This window comes from Lygodium microphyllum, chromosome 5 (genome assembly GCF_053477565.2).
Source record: "Lygodium microphyllum isolate KBCC chromosome 5, Lygodium_microphyllum_v1.1.10, whole genome shotgun sequence".
Taxonomy (NCBI): Eukaryota; Viridiplantae; Streptophyta; class Polypodiopsida; order Schizaeales; family Lygodiaceae; genus Lygodium; species Lygodium microphyllum.
Window position 1 is genome coordinate 15,679,105 of NC_141139.1, and position 22,236 is coordinate 15,701,340.

General features: G+C 45.3%; 1 protein-coding gene across 1 annotated transcript in view; it reads right to left on the minus strand.

The window, feature by feature from the left end:
* Positions 1-525: 525 nt before the first annotated feature.
* The window catches only part of LOC148035530 (linamarin synthase 1-like), a 35,245-nt gene continuing 13,534 nt past the window's right edge, over positions 526-22,236 (minus strand). Inside the window, exon 2 of the mRNA XM_087677486.1 lies at positions 526-1,665. Within this exon, the coding sequence (XP_087533612.1) occupies positions 722-1,665 (944 nt within the window). The 3' untranslated portion in view covers positions 526-721. The remainder of the gene's footprint in view (positions 1,666-22,236) is intronic.

The window sequence follows — 22,236 nt, forward strand, 5'->3', positions numbered from 1 at the left end:
AAAAGATGGATGCAATGTTCCTTGTCATAACTTATGAACGTGAAAATTTCCATCAGAATTGTCCATCCTTATAAATGCAGCCATTGGAAGTTTAAGTCTCTGCCGTGCAGGGTGCATATGAAGGTATTGGGAGGGTGCAGAATAGGAAAGGTCTGACAGGCACAACAAGGTTGCATGTTGTGTAGTTTCCCTAACATAGGCCTCCGTGAAGCTATCCTCACAGTTCTGCCTCTACAATCATCCTAGGCACAATTCATAAGCTGTACTCACAACCTTTTAGGTAAATAGGTAGAGATAAGGTTGAGTGCTGACTGTGCTTTGCTCACTTATGGGTTTCCATCTCATTAAACCTGTATATTTATGGGAGGTTAATCAATATAGACTGACCAGCTGTCTTGACTAAATTACAAAACGCCTATCAGCTGCAGCTGGCTGACTGATTTTGGTTGAAATTGCACCTGTGGATGTCCAAGTTAGCTGGAAGCAACAGAATCCTTCAGAAAACTGCAAAATACTTGCAAACCTGAACATATATCGATTTGATTAAGCAGCTTAAAATGTGTTTTGTTAACCCACTTCCTTGCAGAGACATTCACAATTTTACATTCCTTAACATTCGTTTTGTTAACCAATTCTTCATAGAGATGTTCACAATTTTACATTAACACATGGTTGGGCATGAATACCCAACATCAAACATGGCACAGGCAGTCTATAGTGTTCACTGGCTTGACAATGTCTCATCAGGTCGACTCATAAATTTGAGAACTCTATGCAAGCTAGTGTATGAAGATCCCATCTCTAGGACTGCCCTCTTGGCTGCATTGCTCAACTCTCCTACCCTCTCCCTCATTTCTCTACCTTCTTGGGTCTCCAACAGCAATCTGACCTTATTCTCTACCTCCTCTCTTGTAATGAATCCATCCTCCGAGGGCTCAAATTGTTTCCCGACTTTCCACTCATCCACCATCCATTTCCGGTTCAACTTCTGGTCTGAAAAATAAGGCCAGCACAGAGTAGGCACCCCCATACTTATGCTCTCCAAAGTAGAGTTCCAACCACAATGTGTTAAGAAGCCACCAACACTCTCATGGGAAAGAACTAAAGCCTGCGGAGCCCAGGCTGTGATATAGACGTGTCCTTCGATACCCCTCAGAAAACTTGGAGGAAGAGATGGTGAAATGAGGTCCAGAAGGTCTGGTCGAATTGCCCATAATATAGGTTTCTGGCTGGCTTCCAAGCCAAGAACCAGTTCTTTGAACTGCTCTCTAGACAAGCTTGCTATACTCCCAAATGAAATGTAGAGGACAGACGACTCTTCCTGCTTGTCTAGCCAAGGCAAGCAACTGTTATCCTCTGGCCACAAACCTGTCCCCATCTGCTTATCCATTGATTCTTTCACACCCATTAATGCTGGTGGGATAAAGGGCCCTGCTGGAACAACTCTATACTGTTCTTGCAGAACCTCCAGGACTTCTTTTTCCAGAGCAAGGAATGTGTTAATAAGAATGGCATCTGCCTCATGCAAACGATGAAATGGCTGCAGTTTGAACTGAAACATGTAGCTTGACACGTCATCTAGGAAAATTGATGGCAGGTCCTGTGGTGCAAGTGGGGGATGCCCTGGTATGCTTCTTATCATGCGATTGTTGTTACACCCTTCCACTGTTAACCATGGGAAAAAGAAGCAATCAGTATCAGGGCTAGAACTGACTTATTTTGATACCTCAAGGCTAGAACTTAGCCTCCCAATCATAGCAAGGCACTTGTTCCCTGAAGTTGAAGACAGTACATTTAGAACCTTATTTGTATGGAATCAGTTAAGAAGGATGTTAACTGATAAATAGGAAAGGTGGAAGGTACATGAATGGTGAATTTTCTAGAACCATCAACAAAACCATCTAGTAAGAACTGTGAAAAAGACAAGTACATTTAGATGATTCAAATTGACATACCATCACTGAAGGCATAATTCTGAACCTGACCTTAAATGAATCAGTCAGATAAAGTTTGTCCTGACATTATGATAGCAAAGAAAAACATCCAAGTGTCCACTGATATGCAATCCCTGTTTAACTGCAAAGGCTGCCCACTGATATGAGATCCCTGTTTAACTGCAAAGGTACTCCTACTTTACAGAATCAATGCATTTTCTAGCATTTATCTGACTATTAAATCAGCCCCAAAAAACATTTTTGCACTTAAGACTCCACTCCAAACATCCCAATAGGACTACTAGGCTCTAGCTCAGAATAATTTAAAAAAGGGGACTCAATGTGCACTCCCACTCCCACTTTTCATCCCACACCCCCTACCTTCAATACCAACTATCCATTATCATCTTCATCTTCTCTCTTCACCAGTTGCTGTCCATCCCTCAGTCAACTGCTGCCCATCCAGGATTCTGCACACCCAACGGACAGGGCAATTAATCCAATCCATTCAGCTTATCCAATGCAGAGCCAGCTCATTTGATGGGTTCTCTCTCTTAGGGCAGGGTCACTAAGGAGACCACCTGATGCCAAGAAATTAAGTCATTTCAGATCAAGATATCAGTATGCTGTATAAGATCAACCTACCACTGAAGAAGTCCCTTAAGCTTCGCCACATGATGCTGGATGCCGAAGGCAGCATAAAAAATGAAGACATTTCAAGTGACCCAAATATGCCAACAACGGTCAACCCCAAAATCTGAAAAACTGAAACAGAAACTTCATATGAGGTTGCATTGGACCATTATATTTAGTTTTACCAAATACTCAAGCAGGAGGATGCATCCTAATCCCCATCACTGCATGCCAAATGTCCGAGAGGAGGGCCCAATCTTCCAAGCAAAAGGAAACGAGATAAATCTGTAACTCAACAACTGTAGTGGTGCAGAACAAACGATTCCCATTAGAAATACCCTTGTGATGAAGCACTTGTGCAAATGGAAGGCCCCCCACCAACATTCTCCAAATGAATTCTAGGCCCTATCACTTGTATATCTCACCTATCATTATCAATCTTTTCTTTCAGTTTACTTGCACCACACACACTCTCTCTCTCTCTCTCTCTCTCTCTCCATTATAGCCTGTTTGTAAGCCACACAAGCTCCATACCCAACAGTGATATCAAAGTGGGTTTGATGATAGCTCCCCACCATCTCTCGCATGCTGTTCATGGTGCTTCAGCTACTATAAAAGAAGAAGAAAAGGAAGAAGAAGAAGCTGCCTTGACTATCGATATTGCCCCAGCCATGTCTTCAACTGCACACTCTCCACATGTGATCTTCTGCCCGTGTATGCTCTATTGTGACCAAGCAAGCTCCATGTGGCATCCCAAGTTTGCCCGTGTTGATCTTCAAGTATGCTATTTTAATTGTGCTGCAATAGCTGCCTGAGCTTGTGTGTGTGCACCACTTCAAAGCGCCATAACCTATCGCCAAGTACACCAGTGCCTTCGATCTATTCAACACCTTGTGCCACATCGCCAATGGCTTCACAATTGACCTGTCACGTCTCAACCTACTAGTTGTTGCCTTCCCAAACACCAACAGCTTGCCACAATTCTTGCCTAGCACCACATGACCATCATCCATGCTCAACTTGTCATCAGCCCATCAAATTTTAAGGTTCATCTCTCCCATACCACATGCTATGCGCCAAATGACCGACCATTTGCCGCCTTCCATGTCACCATTAGCACGCTTCATTGCCTCAACATTCATCCAACCAAGAAACATTAAACCTTAATTAGCTCAAAAATTTTCCTTCTTTAGGGGGCAATTTATATGCAATTTTGGACTTTTTCAATTAGAGCCCAATTTCTCCAAAATTGTTCACCGAAATTTGGGGCTTTTTATTCTAGAGCCCTTCGCCACTAAATTAAGAACCCAGACAACATGCTAAAGACTGCCCATGCACTCACCTTTGACATTGGTCAAAAAATGACCAACCAAGTGCCCAGTGCTTGGCAACACCATTACAAGCAATTGACACTAATTGTGATGTACTCGACATCAACATCAAGGGGGGGATTTTATCTCGACAGAATTTTTAAAATTAAAAAGTTAAAAATAAATCATGTGTTTTGGAATTAGACACTAACCATACCAATGCATGTGTTAAGACCTTTCCAAACACATCTATTTACTGTGTGGGATACTCTACCTAGATTTTTATCCAAAAAGATTTGTACTTTCCCTTTATGATTCTATTAGGAGTTCTATTTCAAGGGGGTTTTGCAACCACTTTACACATGACCTTTGAGTTTGATCGCGAAAGCCACACCCCTGGATTTGACCCCTCCATGTGCCTAATGCCTCTGAGCTACATTGGCTTTTGATAAGCCTTTGAGCCATGTACATGTACCGCTGAACCATGTCTTACTTCAGGTCCCTAAGCTTCCAGTAGACCATGTCACGACCTACCTCATGTTGCATCTCTCTTAGTTATGTATCTCCCTTTTAGAATCATTGTACAGGATTAGACACTAACTCTTTGAGGTAAGACCTTCACATTTCCTTTTTCGTATGTTTCATACCACATGTTCAATCACCCATGACCCGAAGGTGGGTTTGTTAACCTTATTTATCCTCATGTGTGAATACACATTATTGTGTGTAAAAGTGAGTACTTAGATGTTAACACCTTTTATACCACTTAACATTAAATAAGGGTCAAAGTGTTAGCTACACAACTTAGCCTATATATCCATGCTCTATTACCTGTACATCTCACCTATCATTATCAATCTTTTTTTTAGTTTGTGTACTTGCAAGAGCTCTCTCTCTCTCTCTCTCTCTCTCTCTCTCTCTCTCTCTCTCTCTCTCTCTCTCTCTCTTAAAAGGTAATTATATTAATTACGAAAAAAGGTACAAGTTTACATGATTACAAGATACACGAGGGCTCTAAGCCAACGTGTGTAAAATCCCAGTACTAAGCCACGAAAAAGTTACACAAGTCATGGCAAAGACCCAGAAGAAATTGCCATATGCCAGGGAAGTAAGCCCTCCCTAGGGAGCAAGTCCGAGTGCCGAATGAGATCTATCTGCCAATGCAAGGACCTTTAAGTCTGGCAATGTGTCTCGATACATTAGAGGCCGAATCAAAAAGAAAGGCATTCCGAGTGATCCAATTGTGCCAGCATCCCCAGTATCTAAAAAAGTGGAATAAGATCTTCATATGCAACTGTGGCGGTGTGGGGTATTTTGGGCGCACAAAAACCCAATCGAAAGGGGTTAGTGAGGACCCCACCACCGCGCGCCAAACCTGTGACAAGAGCGACCAGATATTCTTAGCGAGCCAGCAAGAAATAAATCGATGTCGGGCCGATTCCACAATAGTGGTGCAGAAGAAACAATTGTCGTTCGAGATTCGACGCTTGGAAAGGGCCGAGGCAAGAGGAAGACCACCAATCATCACCCGCCAAAGAAAGACCTTACATTTGAAAGGTGTCTTATTCAACCAGCCCTCCATCACAATTGCCTTCCACCATGACTAAGATTTCCGCAATCCCCATACAGTATTAGCTTTAGCACCCAGACATTGATGATCTTTAATCAGAAGATGACACACCTGATTAGCAGAGGCCTTTTCCAGACTCAACTGGCCTGCAAGGTCCCAGTCCTGCCAAGGACGATCCCCAACAAGGGCAGGAAAGGGTTGCCTGCCCTGAAGCACTGACAAAAGCTGTTCCCATAAATCACAGTATCCACGCGGAATTCTGAAAAGTCTCCTGGCAATACGAAACGATACGAAGACATTACGACTGGCAAGGGTGGCATCCGCAACTGAAGTCACACCCAAACGGGCCATGCAGTTAAATTTTGGTCTGAGCTCATGTTTGTCTTCCCATGAAAGTAATCTCGAGACTGCCAACAATTCCAATTGAGAGGAGTTAGTATGCAAGCGGACCTCCACTGGATGCCAATGCGCCTTTTGGAGCACCACTTTCCAGGAGCCGACCAAATGCAGTAAAACAGAGAGGAGGACAAGCTGGAAAACCGAGAGTCTGCATTAAGGACATGCCACCAGGAGCTCCGAAGTTGTGTATTACCATGTCGAAGCCCGCTGTCCTCAAGAAAATAATGGGCTATAATGGTCCACGGGTGATGATCCACACACATAGCCCGAAAAAGAGACCAACGAAGTGCCAATATATGAGTTTCGGCATCCAAAATAGCTCCACCACCCAGGCGTTTGGGGGTACATGTATGTAACCACGAAATCCACGAAATACCTGTGTGCAATGAATCCTTCTTCCATAACATGAAACGAATGGGGCGAGTGAGAGCTTTCAAAATAGTAGGAGTCCACAGAAGCCATGGCAAGAAATATGTGAGCATTGGCAGCATAATTGTGTGAGCCACTTTGAGGCGGACATGGAAGGGCCACGCTTGCGACTTCCAATACATAAACTTAGCTGTCAGTTTCTGTGAAATCCACTCCAGTAGTTGCTTTGGCCGAACATCAACACCCAACGGGTACCCAAGATGCCTGACAATGGAGCCACGGGGAACAACCTGACCCTGCCAGCCCAATGACTGTAAATCAGACTCCGTACAACTGAGAATGGCTGATTTGAAGGCATTGATGCGAAGACCAGAAGCATGACCAAAGAGCGTCCAAACATCTAATGCCTTGCGAATGTTGTCCTTGTCCGCACGCAAAATCATAAAGCTATCATCAGCCAAAGATTGGCTAATGAAGTGCTGTCCCAAAGGAAGAGACAATCCGGCCAGCTGAGTAGAAGCTGCCATTGAAGATAACATTGAAAGAACCGGGTGGGTCGCCAGGGCAAAGAAGAGAGGACTCAAAGGGCAACCCTGTCTCACCGAGCGTGCAAGGACAAATGGCTCTGTAACCCCACCATTGAGCATAACGCGCGAAGAAGCCGTAGCACTAATGGTGTAGATCAATCAGGACATCCAAGTACCAAAAACCATAGCAGACATAAGTTCTGCAATGAAAGACCAGTCTAAATAGTCAAAAGCCTTTTCCAAATCCAATTGAATCAATACCACTTCCTAACTAGAGTGCCTTGCATAGTCAATAGCCATTTGCACATTTAAGATATTATGCAAAATGTTGCGGCCCTTAATGAAACCATATTGAAGAGGATGCACAATAGCTGGAAGGTGCTTGTGGAGCCAATTCGCCGCACTCTGGAAAAGATTTTATACATCGAACCCATCAAAGAAATTGGTCTCCAATGTTGCAACATTGACGGCGAAGGAACCTTTGGAAGCTGTTTGATAAGGCCTTCTTTCCATGAGGAAGGTATGACCCCTGTTTCCCAAACCTGCTGAAACATAGCCGTCAATGGCTTCATCAGTTGGGTAGCCGAGCTCTCACAGAATTCATTGGTGAGACCATCCCAACCAGGGCTTTTATCCTTAGGCAGGTGTAACAAAACATCCATAACCTCCTCCTCACAAATATCTGCCTCCAAAGTAGCTTACATATCAAGTGGAACCTGATGGCGGACCAGATCATAGAAGACTGAGCGTGCATGTGTAACCTGGTCAGAAGGCGATGGAGAAGAACCAAGAAGATCCAGAAAATAATTCCTGCACATATTAACAATGGTCTGCGGATCAGTGACCATGCGACCTTCTGAATCCTGGAGTCTAGTCATATTTTCTCGAGCAGGAGAAACATGCAAGGCGCGAAAGAACTTATGAGTCTGACAAGCACTATCTTGTAAATTATCAGTCAAGTTGTGCAGTTTGGCCTGCTGATAAGATTTCAACTGAAATTCTTTAATAAGATCAGCCAAACGCATCGCCAGTGACAGTAGAAATTCATCATCTGAGGTGTCCACCAACAGCGAACGAACCAAAGCCAGTAAGTCCTCTGCTGCGTGTCGACGCCACCGACAAATGGAGGCATGATGGATCCGATACTGCCGAGCAACCCGCTGCACATTAGAGAGCAGTCGTGCAAAGGAAGCCGAGCCCTCAGAGGCGAAGTCCAATAAAAACCTCTCAATCAATTGCTATATATAGCCCTGGAAGATTGGATGCTTCAAATAAGACGAGTTGAAACGTAAAGGGAGTCTATCCAGCAACTGCATAAAAGGTGCAATGGGTTATGCAAGTATCTCAAGCTGGAGAGGAAAATGGTCCCACAAGGCATATTGCTGCAAGACTTTCATTTCCAGCATCTCGGGAAGAAAATCATCATCCTGCATGATATACATTCGGTCCAACCGCGGCCATGTAGTTGCATATTGTGCGGAATGAAAAGTAAACCCTATAGAAGAAGGGTGGAGCCAAGACCAGAGATCTTGCTTGACTACCTCAAGAGCAAAGGCATTCCACACCCGACTTTCCGAATCATCCATCACTGAATGCCCTAAAGTGGACTGAGAAGAGTCAACACACATATTGAAATCCCCCATCAAAAAACCCCTTCTGTCAAGTGACACGGAGCTCTGCAAAGTCTTCCAAAGATCCCGTCGGAATGAAGGGTCATTCGGAGCATAGAGGCCCAGCAACCATAAGATCTCTCCTTCAAATAAAACTTCGATTACCACAAAGCGGCCCTGTACATCATTTTTAATAAGAACAAGCTGGTATTTCTCATAGACAATCATAAGCACGCCAGAATAGTGCATAGCATGTGTCCCTGTATAAAACAAGCGAAACCCATGGCAATCCACAACTTTTCCTGCTTCACCGTGACTCTTGTGCTCAACCGCACACAAGACATCCCACTGGTTCTCATGCAAGACAGTCCACATGACATGTTGCTTATGGTGAGAACAAATGCCTCGCACATTCCACGTGGCTATCTTCTATATCTTCAAAAAGAGAATCAGGAACGAGGCACCGCTTGCCTTGATTTCACCTTTTCCGCGAGAATGTCAAGGACACCTTCATCCAGAAAATCAGCTAACACTGCAAAAGAATTCTGACGGCCCGCTTTAGAGGTAGATGGAATATCCATTGCCTTGGGAGTGGAACGGGGATAACGACGATCCCAGGGTGTAATCACATTACCTCTAGTATCAAACGCCAACTTAGCAAGTGGGCCCTTTGGACCGTCTGTATATACTTTCCTCGTAGACTGATTACGAGGAGCAGAAGGAACCATAGTACACGAAGCATGCTGTGAAGAGAACATTTCTTTCCTGCGCATATACGTGCGCACGGAATCCTGTGAAACATTAGGCCCAAAATCCGCCAGGCTAGCATCCAACTTTTTACCTTTTTTGGGACGTGCCTCTAGCCAGTCATTACTATGGAAATCCAAACCCAAGACCTATTGTTTACCTTTATCCAAAACATTAGGTGGCTGGGTGGCCTCCTGTGACGGAGCATCAAGCACCATGTCATCCATAGGCAGCACAACATGCGCATCATCTGAAGACGGTTGCCTCTCTGGGCATTCGGCCATAAAATGCCCCAATTTTCCACACGAAAAGCAGTGTCCTGCAAAGTTGCCCCATTTCAAGCGAAAGTGCAAAGGATGCATGCCGGAGCAATTCAGGCGAAGCCACGTAGGCCTTTTCCTGGCCATGTCCCATAACATACACAAACGGTTTCGATTCATGGCCCTTAGGCTTGGGAGAACCAGCACCGTTCCCACAACGGCCATCGCATCCTTTAACAATGGCCAATAGACAGCCGGACAATTTTCCACTTCAACCCACACCGGGCATTCACGTTGAAGCAGGCGCTGAAAGTCTGCCATAGGGCGCCATGGCACAACATGGACCAAACCGCGATCAAAGAACAATGGCAGTTTGGACAGGAGCTCAGCCCGATGCTTCTCCGATTTCAGCAGCACCTCATAGAAGCCTCGGGGCCCAACAAAGATCTCCTCAACACACTCCCCTTGTAGTAAATGGTGCAGCCACTGGCGAATATGGGAAAGCACTGGGAACTTGCCAGTGAAGAAGAGTATAACCGCATGGTCATAAAACACCGAAAAAGAGCGCAAGACGGTTTTCGGGTCCACCGTGGCTTCCAGAACTTCTTCAGTTCCCGAGTAAGAAAAAGCTTCATAATTATGCTGGACATAATCGCCAAGCAGAGTATTGGCAAACTCCAGCAAATGCTCCCAGTCAATCTCCTGCGAATCCACAGAATCAGAGGCAACCTGCGCATAGGAACGTTCCTGAGGACCCATTGTCTCGTCGGAAGTATGCTTGGAGTATTTGCCCGCAGGCGGAAAGTCAGAACCAAAAGGCATCTCCTCCATGCAAGGAACCATATCCTCCGGTTCCTTTGTATCAGAATCGCATTGTCGCTAGAGAACACGTAGGGCTGGGCGCAACCCTAACCATGCAGATGCAGGAGGGCGAAACGCGTGGGGCTGGGCGCAACCCTAACCACACAAGTACAGGTGCTGGCAGATGGCGGCAGGGAGCAGGCAACGGTCACAGGGCACAAGTCTATCAGCGACGTCAGGAGCCCTGACACACAGGGCGGACGCGCAATGAGCAGGAGCCGAAGTCGACGTCGCAGGTCAGGCACACGACAGCAGGGCGCGGTAGCAGGGCAGGTCAGGCGCGGGCGCTCGGCAACAGGGCGGGTCACACGACGGGTCAGACGGGCGCACAGAAACAGGGACGCATGGTGCAGGTCGACGTGCAGAAGCAGAGACCCGCGACCACACACTCTCTCTGGGCGCAAGGGAATCTATGACGAACAGAAGGACGCTCTCTCTCTCTCTCTCTCTCTCTCTCTCTCTCTCTCTCTCTCTCTCTCTCTCTCTCTCTCTCTCTCTCTCTCTCTCTCTCTCTCTCTCTCTCTCTCTCTCTCTCTCTCTCTCTCTCTCTCTCTCTCTCTCTCTCTCTCTCTCTCTCTCTCTCTCTCACCTTCATGGAGTTTCATCCACCATAACCTATTGTTGGTTACACACGTGAGCTCCATACCCAATAGCCAACCCTGGAAAAAGGTAGCATTGTGTCCCAAAGATCACAATAGCCACAAGGGACCCAAAGGACCCTTTTGATATAGTGTGAAAAGACATTAGTGTGCCTAGAGACAAGAGTGTGGCATCAGCCACACACTGTGAAGAAAACTGCTAGGGTTTGTACTGAGGAAGCACAAAGTGTACGACACGACAGAAACACAAAGAGACAGACACAAACACAGAAAGTAATACTCAAATCCTAAAGGCAAAACTCAAAACTCAAACTCAAAAACTCAAACACAAATAGAAGAAGGGAGAGAAGAACACAACTTTGAAGTGAATGAATATTGTAAATGAATGTAAGAGTGTACAGATACTCAAGGGCATAGCAAAGTGTCCGAAAGCGACGTCCATCGGAGACAGATCCCAAGTTTGTGACCACCAATCAACGTGTAGGATGGAGAGGATGTAGAAACGCAAGTGTCAGGATCCTGAGCATCAAACAGAAGCTGGATAGGTGTGGCAGAGGGCTGGCAACTGACGCCTAATAAGGAGGAGCTGTTGCCTGATGAAGGAAGCTGTCGCCTGGAGAGAAGACACCAAACACAAGCTGTAGATAAAGTCGCCAGCTGCCGCCAGGTGATGAAGAAGTCCAAACGTAGCAGCAGAAGGTTGCTTGATGAGGGAGATCGGCTGCCAGCTGTCATCTACACACTGGAGGTGCAAACGCAGCAGTAGGTCACTTGATGAGGGAGATGGGCTGCCAGCTATCGCCTACACTCTAGAGGTGCAAACGCAGCAGTGGGAAGGTGTGCCAGCAATTGCTAGGACTGGACAGCCACGTGTGTGTGGACTGATGGCTGAAATCTGCACTCAAGGGTGAGAAACCTGCACAAATAGAAATGCGGCTGAATGGGAGCAGCTTGTTTATTTATAGATGTTGAAGGGTGCCCCAGAGAATTAGGGTTTTTGGGGGACCACTAAAACTCTCTCAAACCGCTCCCCTTTTTAACATTTTTCATTAAGTGTGTTTTGGGGTTGTTTAAGAATGTTAATCAACTAAAAAGCGTGTTTTAGCTCAACATCCCCTCTCAGGCTCAAAACTGAGCCGAAAGGTTAGGCCACCCACTTGGATTTTTACTTTGCTCCACCCCAAAGTAGCCAAGTCATTGAAGAAAGGGTGCTTGTCGGCTGCCCAATGGCCTACCAAGACTACAAAGGCAATGGTTATCTGACCAAGGGAGTCCAAGTAGTCAACCCAGAGAGGACAGGACATTGGACAAAGGGTACACGTCGGCTGCACAGTGGCCTACCAAGTCCTGCAAAGGCAGATGGAACCACATTGAACTCTTTTTTTTTAAAGTTAAATGTTATGAAATACGGCCGATTGAGAAACAATGACCCATAAGACGAGATTAGGAAGGGTACACTCAACACATCACAAAACAATACAACCTTACCCATCCATTCTAGGGTGTCAATGATGAGGGAAAAAAAAGGTGATGAGGTATCCATGGGATGAAGGAGTATGGTAGCGTGGTGACAACAGCTGCCGATGGAAACAACTTAGGATCCGCTCAAATGGTGCTCTACACAAGGAGATACAAAGTATGCTATATGTTAAAGAATGCTCATGCAACAAGTGCCACTTGGAGAGTGTATCTCGTGGGAAAACTACTCACTTGCCCAAGCGCCCTAGTATACAAAGATGATGAAATCAGGCAATGCAAAGGGGAAAGATACAACAAGGGGAGAGAAGCCAATGTCTAAGACAAAGTGCTGAAGCCTATAGAATACCAAGGGTAGGAACCCCCTCTCAACCTAGATGTAGATGCCAAAGGAGGAAGAGGAGCCTAATGTCAATCTTCATATGGTACCGAGAACCATGATGAATGGAAGAAGATGATGATGAAAAGGATGAAGCACCCTACTGGAAGAGCAAGGTAGATATCACCGCCATGATAGCATCAAGAGAGATGCTCCACAATCCATCTCAGGAGGGAAAGCCTCCATCCTAGAAGAAGAGCAAACACTTCTAGAATGATGAAACCATGAAAGAAACGACGTGCATTCCCATATCTTCAGCCCAGGAAGGACCAAAGCAAACTTGCAAGTTAGCCCGACTGAAATACAAAACCCAGCAAAAGAGATAAGAATCTGCAAGCACAAAGGTCAATAGTGAGATGCTTCAAAACAAAACATAACAGAAAGAAAAAGCTAATTGAAAGTACAATACAATGAATGTGTATGTGTGTGAGTAAATGCAACAGAAGACATAAGAATGGAAAAGCTAAGGACAATGAATCCTATAGGCCCGACTCTAAGAGTACAAAAAAAAATGAATACTAGGTCAATACCAAGGGTATCCTAAGGGGCCTAAAGACATGCTAGTCTAAAAGTGTAGTCACCATCACGTACGCCCAGTAGCAGATCTCTTGCTAATGAAACTCCTGACGAGATGGAGAGGGAGGTGAGATGGATGCATGAAGTGCAATGGCATCGGAACCTGCAGACCAATTAGACAATCCTTCAGGGATAGTGAAAGAGACTGTCTGCTAAGGCTGTCCACATGCCTCATGTCCAAAAGCAACTACTCGTATTGAGGGAGCAAATGAAGCAGAAGCGGGAGGCACACCCCACTAGACGCAATCGCACCAGATTGCTGAGGATTTTTGGCTGGGAGACCTTGGGCCTTGGAGCGACACTCCTTGTCCACATGGCCAGATCTCTAGCAGTGTGTGCAAACCTATTTTTCTTAGGGAGTTGTTGCCAGATAGGTCTTGATTCTTTGGTTCGGTCTAAGGAAGAGGTGTCACCCTTGGATTGGCTTGCCTTCACATCTTGTGAGTTCTTGCCACTATTGGTTTTCCCTCCCGAAGAGGCAACTAACCCCCTCTCCTCTGAATAGGGCTGTGATGAGGATTTCTTAAGGATTGTCACTAAAACTCCTGGAAGGTCAATATTCTAGGCTGTGAGAAGATGTGTTGGATGAAATTGAAGTATTTTTCAAATAACTTATTCAAGAAGAATGTAGCACCACATTGCTTCTACTTCGGGAGAGCTAATAGGTGGCAAACTCGGCACGTAACCACCTATATTCAGTCAACTTGACTTTCAAATCATCCCCTTTCTTAATAGAGAACTCTTAACGCCCAAAGTTGAGATTTATACGCTGTGTACGATCTCGGGCCGCATAGCAGTTGAGAAGGTGACTCCAACGATATGAGGCAAGCGGGAAGTGCTGTAACTGAGAGTGAAACTCAAGAAGCAATCCCTGCATCAACTCAACATTGGCTATGGCAGTCTCGGCTCTCCATTGACGGATGTAGTTAGGGTGAGCTAGTCGAGGGTCCCACATAGGCTCTAGACCAACAAGGAAGTCCCAAAGACCCTGACACTCAAGCACTTGTTGCATGAAATTTGACTAAGTGGTAAAATTGGACCCATTAAAACGAGTCTTATTCGTGAAGGCATTTTTGGCCATTGCAACATGAGTGGTAGTGCTAGGGAATGGATAATGGGAAAAAGCGTAATGGGGGTAGGATGGGGGAGTGGAGTACACTTGGGGATGGGCCCTAGAGTGCCCACCAGGCATACGGTGAGTGTGCAAGGTGGATCATCGTCTAACTTCGAAGAGCCAATAGGTGGCGAACCCAGCATGTAACCACCCATATTCAGCCAACTTGACTTTCACATCATCCCCTTCCTTAATAGAGAACTCTTAGTGCCCAAAGTCGAGATTTATACGCCGTGTACGATCTCTAGCCGCATAGCAATCGAGAAGGTGACTCCACGATATGAGGCGAGCGGGAAGTGATGCAACTGAGAGTGAAACTCAAAAAGCAATCCCTGCATCAACTCAACATTGGCTATGGCATTCTGGGCTCTCCATTGATGGATGTATTTAGGGTGAGCTAGTCGAGGGTCCCACATAGGCTCCAGACCAACAAGGAAGTCCCAAAGACCCTGATACTCAAGCACTTGTTGCATGAAATTTGACTAAGTGGTAAAATTTGACTTGTTAAAACAAGTCTTATTCGTGAAGGCATTTTTGGCCATTGCAACACGAGTGGTAGTGCTAGGGAATTGATAATGAGGGAAAGCGTAATGGGGATAGGATGGGGGAGTGGAGTACACTTGGGGATGGGCCCCAGAGTGCCCACTAGGCATACGGTGAGTCTGCAAGGCGGATCCATAGGATCCATAGGTATGGTGAGTATCCAAGGTGGATTGTCGTCTGACTTCGGAGAGCCAATAGGTGGCCAACTCAGCACATAACCACCTATATTCAATCAACTTAACTTTCAAATCATCCCCTTCCTTAATAGAGAACTCTTAAAGCCCAAAGTCGAGATTTATATGCCGAGTACGATCTCAGGCCGCATAGGAGTCGAAAAGGTGACTCCAACGATATAAGGCGAGCGGGAAGTGCTGTAACTGAGAGTGAAACTCAAGAAGCAATCCCTACATCAGCTCAACATTGGCTATGGCATTGTGGGCTCTCCATTGATGGATGTAGTTAGGGTGAGCTAGTCGAGGGTCCCACATAGGCTCTAGACCAACAAGGAAGTCCCAAAGACCCTGACACTCAAGCACTTGTTGCATGAAATTTGAATAAGTGGTAAAATTTGACCCGTTAAAACGAGTCTTATCCGTGAAGGCACTTTTGGCCATTGCAACACAAGTGGTAGTTCTAGGGAATGGATAATGGGGGAAAGCATAATGGAGGTAGGATGGGGGAGTGGAGTATACTTTGGGATAGGCCCCAGAGTGCCCACCAAGCATACGGTGAGTGTGCAAGGTGGATCCATAGGATCCATAGGTACGGTGAGTGTGCAAGGTGGATGGTCGTCTGACTTCGGAGAGCCAATAGGTGGCCAACTCAGCACGTAACCACCTATATTCAATCAACTTGACTTTCAGATCATCCCCTTCCTTAGTAGAGAACTCTTAAAGCCCAAAGTCGAGATTTATACACCGAGATCGATCTCGGGCCGCATAGCAATCGAGAAGGTGACTCCAGAGTTCAACGATATGAGGCGAGTGAAAAGTGTTGTAACTGAGAGTGAAACTCAAGAAGCAATCCCTGCATCAACTCAACTTTGGCTACCAGAGTGCCCACCAAGCATACGGTGAGTGTGCAAGGTGGATCCATAGGTAGAGATGGGCTGACTAGGCATGGGCATGGTAGCCACATAAGTAAACCAAGGAGATGGAATGGAAACACGTGGAGTAGAAAATGGGAATCCCTACATAGGTGCAACCCAAGGAGAGTGTGAAGACCCACCATAAGCTAAGGATGGAAACCCCTGTATCATCTGAGTGGTCATGTGAGATGTGAATTTGGGGTAGTGAGGGGGACGCCCATCACAGTTGGCCGAGGTGCCATGGGTATACGCATGTGCGGAAAGGTGAGAGAGAGACACTGTGTTAAAGGGTGAGATTCCCTCTAGTGAAGTACCAAGATGCAAAGAGGTAGAGAATGGGGTAGAGAATGAGAAAGTGCTAGGAGCGGAGATGGAAGATCCAACCCCTAGCGTATGTGATGCGGATGTTGAGTGTAATCCAAGGTTTTGGAAAGATGATGAGAGGTGATCAAGGTATGATGTAGAAGAGGGTGGGATGGGAGGAAATTTAAAAGTGTGTTACATGCTCAATGAAACAAAAGTTGTAGATGTATCTGAATTATGTCTACTTCAAGAGCCCCCTCTATTGAAGTTCACATACGCAAAGCTATCCAAATCTTGTACCTCAAAAGAAGAAACAAGCGAGGGTTTTGATTCATGCAACTCAAAAGGATTGTACAAACCTGACACTAGACCTAGCTGAGATGATGAAAATGGATCGCCAAACGTTCCGAATGCCGTATATCCTACATGATCGAAGAGGTGACTAGCCTCACCAACCGGTCCAAATGTGGTAGTAAAACTAGTAGTAGGGGTGTAAATATCACTGTACTTATTGCGATAGTACTCCTCAAATTCCTCTTCTATCACGTGGGTGAAATCTCGAATAGGAGCAAAAAAAGAAGGTGACAATGAAGGTGGAGTGTTGTCCTCCTCACTAAGTCCATAATGTTGTCTCAAGGAATCAAGTGATGGAGAAGCCTGATAGGACATCATAGGAACTGGAGAAGGTGTCTATGACATTGTGATTCGGTTACGAGTCATATTGTGTGCCTTGTGCAAAACCAAGCTCTCCACAATATCTGCAGGATGCTCTTTACAGAAGCACCAATTTTAATGCCATATGAAGCAAACTTCTAGAGTTTGTACTGAGGAAACACAAAGTGTACGACCACGACAGAAACACAAAGAGATAGATAAAGACATAAAAAGTAAAACTCAAACCCTAAACGCAAAACTCAAAACTCAATCTCAGAAACTCAAATACAAACAGAAAAAGGGAGAGAAAAACACAACTCTGAAGTGAATGAATACTATAAATGAATGTAAGAGTGGTCAGATACTCAAGGGCAAAGCAAAGTGTTGGAAAGTGATGTCCACCGAAGATGGATCCTGAGTCTATGACCACCAATCAGAGTGTAGTATGGAGGAAATGCAGCAAAAACAGGTGTAAAGAGGACCTGGAGCATCAAACGCAAGCTGGACATGTGTGGACGAGGGCTGGCAGCTATCGCCTGATGAGGAGGAGCTCTCTCCTGACCGAGGAAGCTGTCACCTGGAGAGAAGACACCAAACGCAAAATGTAGATGCAGTCGCTAGCTGCCGCCAGGTGGTGAAGAGGTCCAAATGCAATAGCAGAAGGTCGCCTGATGAGGGAGATGGGCTGTTAGTTATTGCCTACACACTGGAGGTGCAAACGTAGCATAGGAAAGGTGTGGCAACAGTCACTAGGACCGGATAGCCACGTGTGTGTGGATTGATGGCTGAAATCTGCAATCATGGGTGAGAAACCTATACAGACGACAATGAGGCTGAATGGGGACAGCTTGTCTATTTATAAATGTTGAAGGGTGAGTGAGAAACCTGTACAGACGACAATGAGGCTGAATGGGGGCAGCCTATCTATTTATAAATGTTGAAGGGTGCCCCAAAGAATTAGGGTTTTTGGGGAACCACTGAAACTCTCTCGAATCACTTCCCTTTTTAGGGTTTCTCAAGTGTGTTTTGGGGCTGTTTAAGAATGCTAATCAATTGAAAAACACGTTTTAGCTCAACACACATGTCAATCCAAGGCGAGCCATGCAATTAAACTTAGGTCTCTCCTCCAACTTGCACTCCCAGGAAAGTAGACAAGGCACCGCTAGAATCTCCATCTGCAATGAGTTGCCCACCAGTCTACACTCTACCGGATGCCATTGAGCTTTGCAAAGCACCATTTTCCATGAGCCCATCAAATAGTTTAGAAGAACTAACGCAAACATAGAGAAATGAGCCTTAGCATTAAGTACATGCCACCACGAATCCTGAATCTTCGTATTACCATGCCAAAGAGCCCTGATCCTCCAGAAAAGCACGAGCAATAAGAGTATAAGATTGCTGGCCAACACACAACACGCCTAAAAGAGGGACAAACAAAGGGCTGTCATATGGGTCTCCACATCCACAACAACCCCATCTCCCATGGATTTCAGGGTGCAAACATGACTCCAAGATATCCAAGATAATACCAGCTTGCACAAAAACAAAAGTGTTGGGTGAGATCCTTCAAGGCAACATTGATCCAAGGCAACAATGGCAAGAAGTAAGTGCACATGGGGATCATAATAATCTATGCTACTTTAAGGGGCACATGAAATGGCCAAGCTTGAGATTTCCAATAAACAAACTTAGCTTCTGATTTTTGTGATATCAATTTCAACAAGAGTCTTGGCTGCACATCAACATCCAAGGGATAACCAAGGTGCCTTACAATTTCTCCCTATTGAACAAGCACACCTTGCCAACCCAAGTTTAGAAGATTCGAGACAGTGCAAACAATAAGAGAAGATTTAGCAGCATTGATACGAGGCCCAAACATGCCCAAATAATTCCCAAACATCTAAAGCTTTGCGAAGATTAGAAGCATCTGCTTTTAGAACAATTAAAGTATCATCAGCCCACCACCTGACCAACAATATGTCGTTGCAAATATAGAGATAAATCAGCTAGTTGTCATGTATCAACAAGGTGCCATGAGAAAGCATAGAAAGGATAGGGTGAGTAGTAAGAGCAGAAAAGAGTGGGCTCAGAGAACAGCCTTGTCGAACTGAGCGCGCAAGGGGAAAGGGCTCAATGACTCCACCATTCAACATAACACGGGACTTATACTGATAGTATACATAAACTGTTGAGCTAAAAATGCATTAGCTTCACTTAAACAGCCCCAAAACATGCTTAATTAAGGAAGAAACCTTGTTTTTTTTAAAAGAAATGTGTTCTTATAGAGAGTGTTTGTATCCCATAAGCACAAACCCACTTGGGAGGGCCCAAACTTTCTATAAATAGGTATGCTGCCCTCCATTCGATCTTAATCTTGTTTTTGCAAATTTTAGGTATTTCAGCTTGCTGCCCACACCCCGAACATGGTGGACATCGTGGTCCAAGCTGGCCATTGATGTCTACAACAGTCTGGTGTCTATTTCCAGCCTACCACACATTGTTCGGAGCTGATTTCAGCATGTTGACTAGTGCTGCTGGTTTTTCCTGCGTTTTTTAGTATTTCTCTCTCTTGCAGCTTGCATTTGCTGTTTTCTCTCTCCTGCAACCAACGTTTTTAGTCTTGCTCTCCTTGCCTGCGTTTTTAGTCTTTCTCTCTCCTCACCTGGGTTGTCTTTCTCTCTCCTACACTACCGTCTATGTCACAAGACTCTGACAACTATTATCTTTTTGCTGATTTCTTTATTACATATTTTATTTGGTTTTTCTTTTTGGAAGGATCCCTCTTGAAATCTAAATGCCTGAGTTGCATGGCCAGTATGTGAAACAGACAGGAATGTCTAGTGAGTCAAGACTGGACAGTTAAGGTCCAGTACAAGTATGGAAGACACTGATGGCACTGTAGATTGACAAGCCTGGAAGAGACTAGTTCAAAGTGAAGATGGACAAATCTGCATGAGATTAGTTCATGTGGGGTCATCAGTGGAAATTTACTTTCAGTTGAGCTACATTGCAAATCTGGATGTAGCCATAGTCTGCAAAGATGGTCAGAAGACTAGTGGGATGCAATGGAAGCAACTCCTAACATTTAGGGAGTTACTATTTTTGGACCTCAGAATCTGTTCGCGTCATTATCTTCGTTTTTGCACGAGGATCAATCTTCTGGTCTGTGCCGAGGTCAAATTCTGCACCGAGGATGGAGAATTTTAGACCGGAAGGCTGGAATAGGAAATATCTTCCAGTGCTGCCACTTGGCACAAATTTGTGCACTTACCTCTTTAAAGAGGGACTGGCGTGCAGTTTTTTGAGGGTTGGGGGCTCATTTGTGATGAACAGCTGCCTACCTTGTCTATGATGCACAGAGGCTTGAGCTTGCTTCCTACTCTCTCTCTCTTTCTCTCCCTGACAGTATGGTTATGCTGCAGAATCAAGGGCCTTTCTTCCGATTCAGGTACAACTATGTGGAATATGCTGTTTTTGCATGAGGCAAGAGCCTCTTTTCTCCAGGAACAGGAGCAGTCGTTTGCTGCCCACAAGCAGGAACAAGTGAGGGTGGTAACCTCACCAAGCAAGTGTCTGAAACAACATTAAATCAGTTCTGATTCTGGACTGTTCAGAGGTTATTTCAAAGCCCAATTGATGTCAGAATCAAGGGGCACTTGGCACAGATGATGCAAGACAATGCAAGGAACAATATGAGCTGAAAACAGGTGTCAGAACAGGTCTGAACCATTAATTACAGTGGGCTGAACAGTACAGGGAACAGCATGAGTTGTAAACAGGTTTCAGAACAGGTCTGAACCAGTAAATACAGCAGGCTGAAATGGTCAATTTTGCACTCCAACCAGAAGATTCAGACTTGGACAGAGTTTCCCCTCCTGGTCGGCTTGTTTTGGGTCAGTAATTGTACTGTTATGCTGCCAAATTTCACCCAGAATAGGTGAAAGACAGCCCATTGTACTTTCTCTCTTTCTAAAGATAAAGAAATACCGCAAGGGGCACCTAACTTAGGGGCCAACAGGGTGTCTGTGTGGCAATAGGAGCATTCTAGCTTCCTGAATTTCTTCTTGATTCTGTGTCTTTAAGTTCAGGTAAAGTGGGCGACTGTTAATTGGGTGAAAGCATTTTTATATTTTGGTTGTACACTACCGCCCTTTTAAGTGAACAGGCCAGTTACATGGTTCCATTGCCGGGATCGAATCACTTTTTCCCTAAAGAGTGAGCCAAGGTCTGTTTGGGTGTAGACACAGAATTGTGCATTATGGCTTATAGAAAGGAAGACACCAGAGAGGAAGCGTCTTCGTCACAGGAGATCCCTGTTGTTCATGAGGTGGGAGAGTCCTCTAGACCTCCACAGTTTGTTACTCCTCCTGTTATGGTTGAGCCACAAGTTCTTACAGCTTCTTCTAGGGATGAAGACATTTTCAAGACTCAGTTAGTTGCTACTGTAAGTATGTTTACTCAAGTGATGCAGAATCCAAGGTTTCTCGCATTTTTGCAGCCCTCCCATCCTTTACAGCAAGTTGGGCAATCTGCAAAGATTTCGGATCGAGTAGAGGTCCAGGATAAGGGTAAGCATGCTGCAGATTCAGTGGAAACACCAAGGCAGCTTGCGGAGTCAATGGAGACTCCAAGATTGGTTCCGATTGTCCAGGAACAGGTGACGGAAACGCTAGTTACACAAGCATTGCCAGTTCAGCTCGCCACTTTACAGCAGCCAAATGTTGGTTTAAATGGACAGGGAAACAGTTTTCAAGCTTTACCACAGGTTTTCCCACCGACCTCTGTACATCCTGGGTACTTTGGAGGTGGATCTCTATTTCAGAGTATGGCTGGTTATGCGCCTGGAAACCAGATTTATGTACCAGGAACAGTGTTTGGGGGTACACAGGGTTTTATGCCAAACCCCATGTATGGCAATATAGGCATGCAGCCTGGATTTTAGGTGTTCAGGGCAGTTTTGGCATGCCACAGGGCACTTTTGGTATGGCTGGTTATCAAAATCAGCAAGCAAGTATTGTGTCTACAAGCCCTGTAGTCAGTGGTCCGGCAACTCCTATGCCACCTATTAGTGTTCCTATGTTACAGGCATATCCTACGGACCCTTTGATGGCTCATGAGAAGCCAAAGCCATACAAGGAAGGTGATGCAGCCGTGCGGTTTGACATCTTTCGAGGATTTGAAGATAGGACTAAGGCTCTCTCTTTCTTACAGCAGTTTGGTGCCGCATTTGCAGGAGGGAACTTTACAGAGCCTTCTAAGGTTCGGAAAGCTGCCACTTTTCTTAA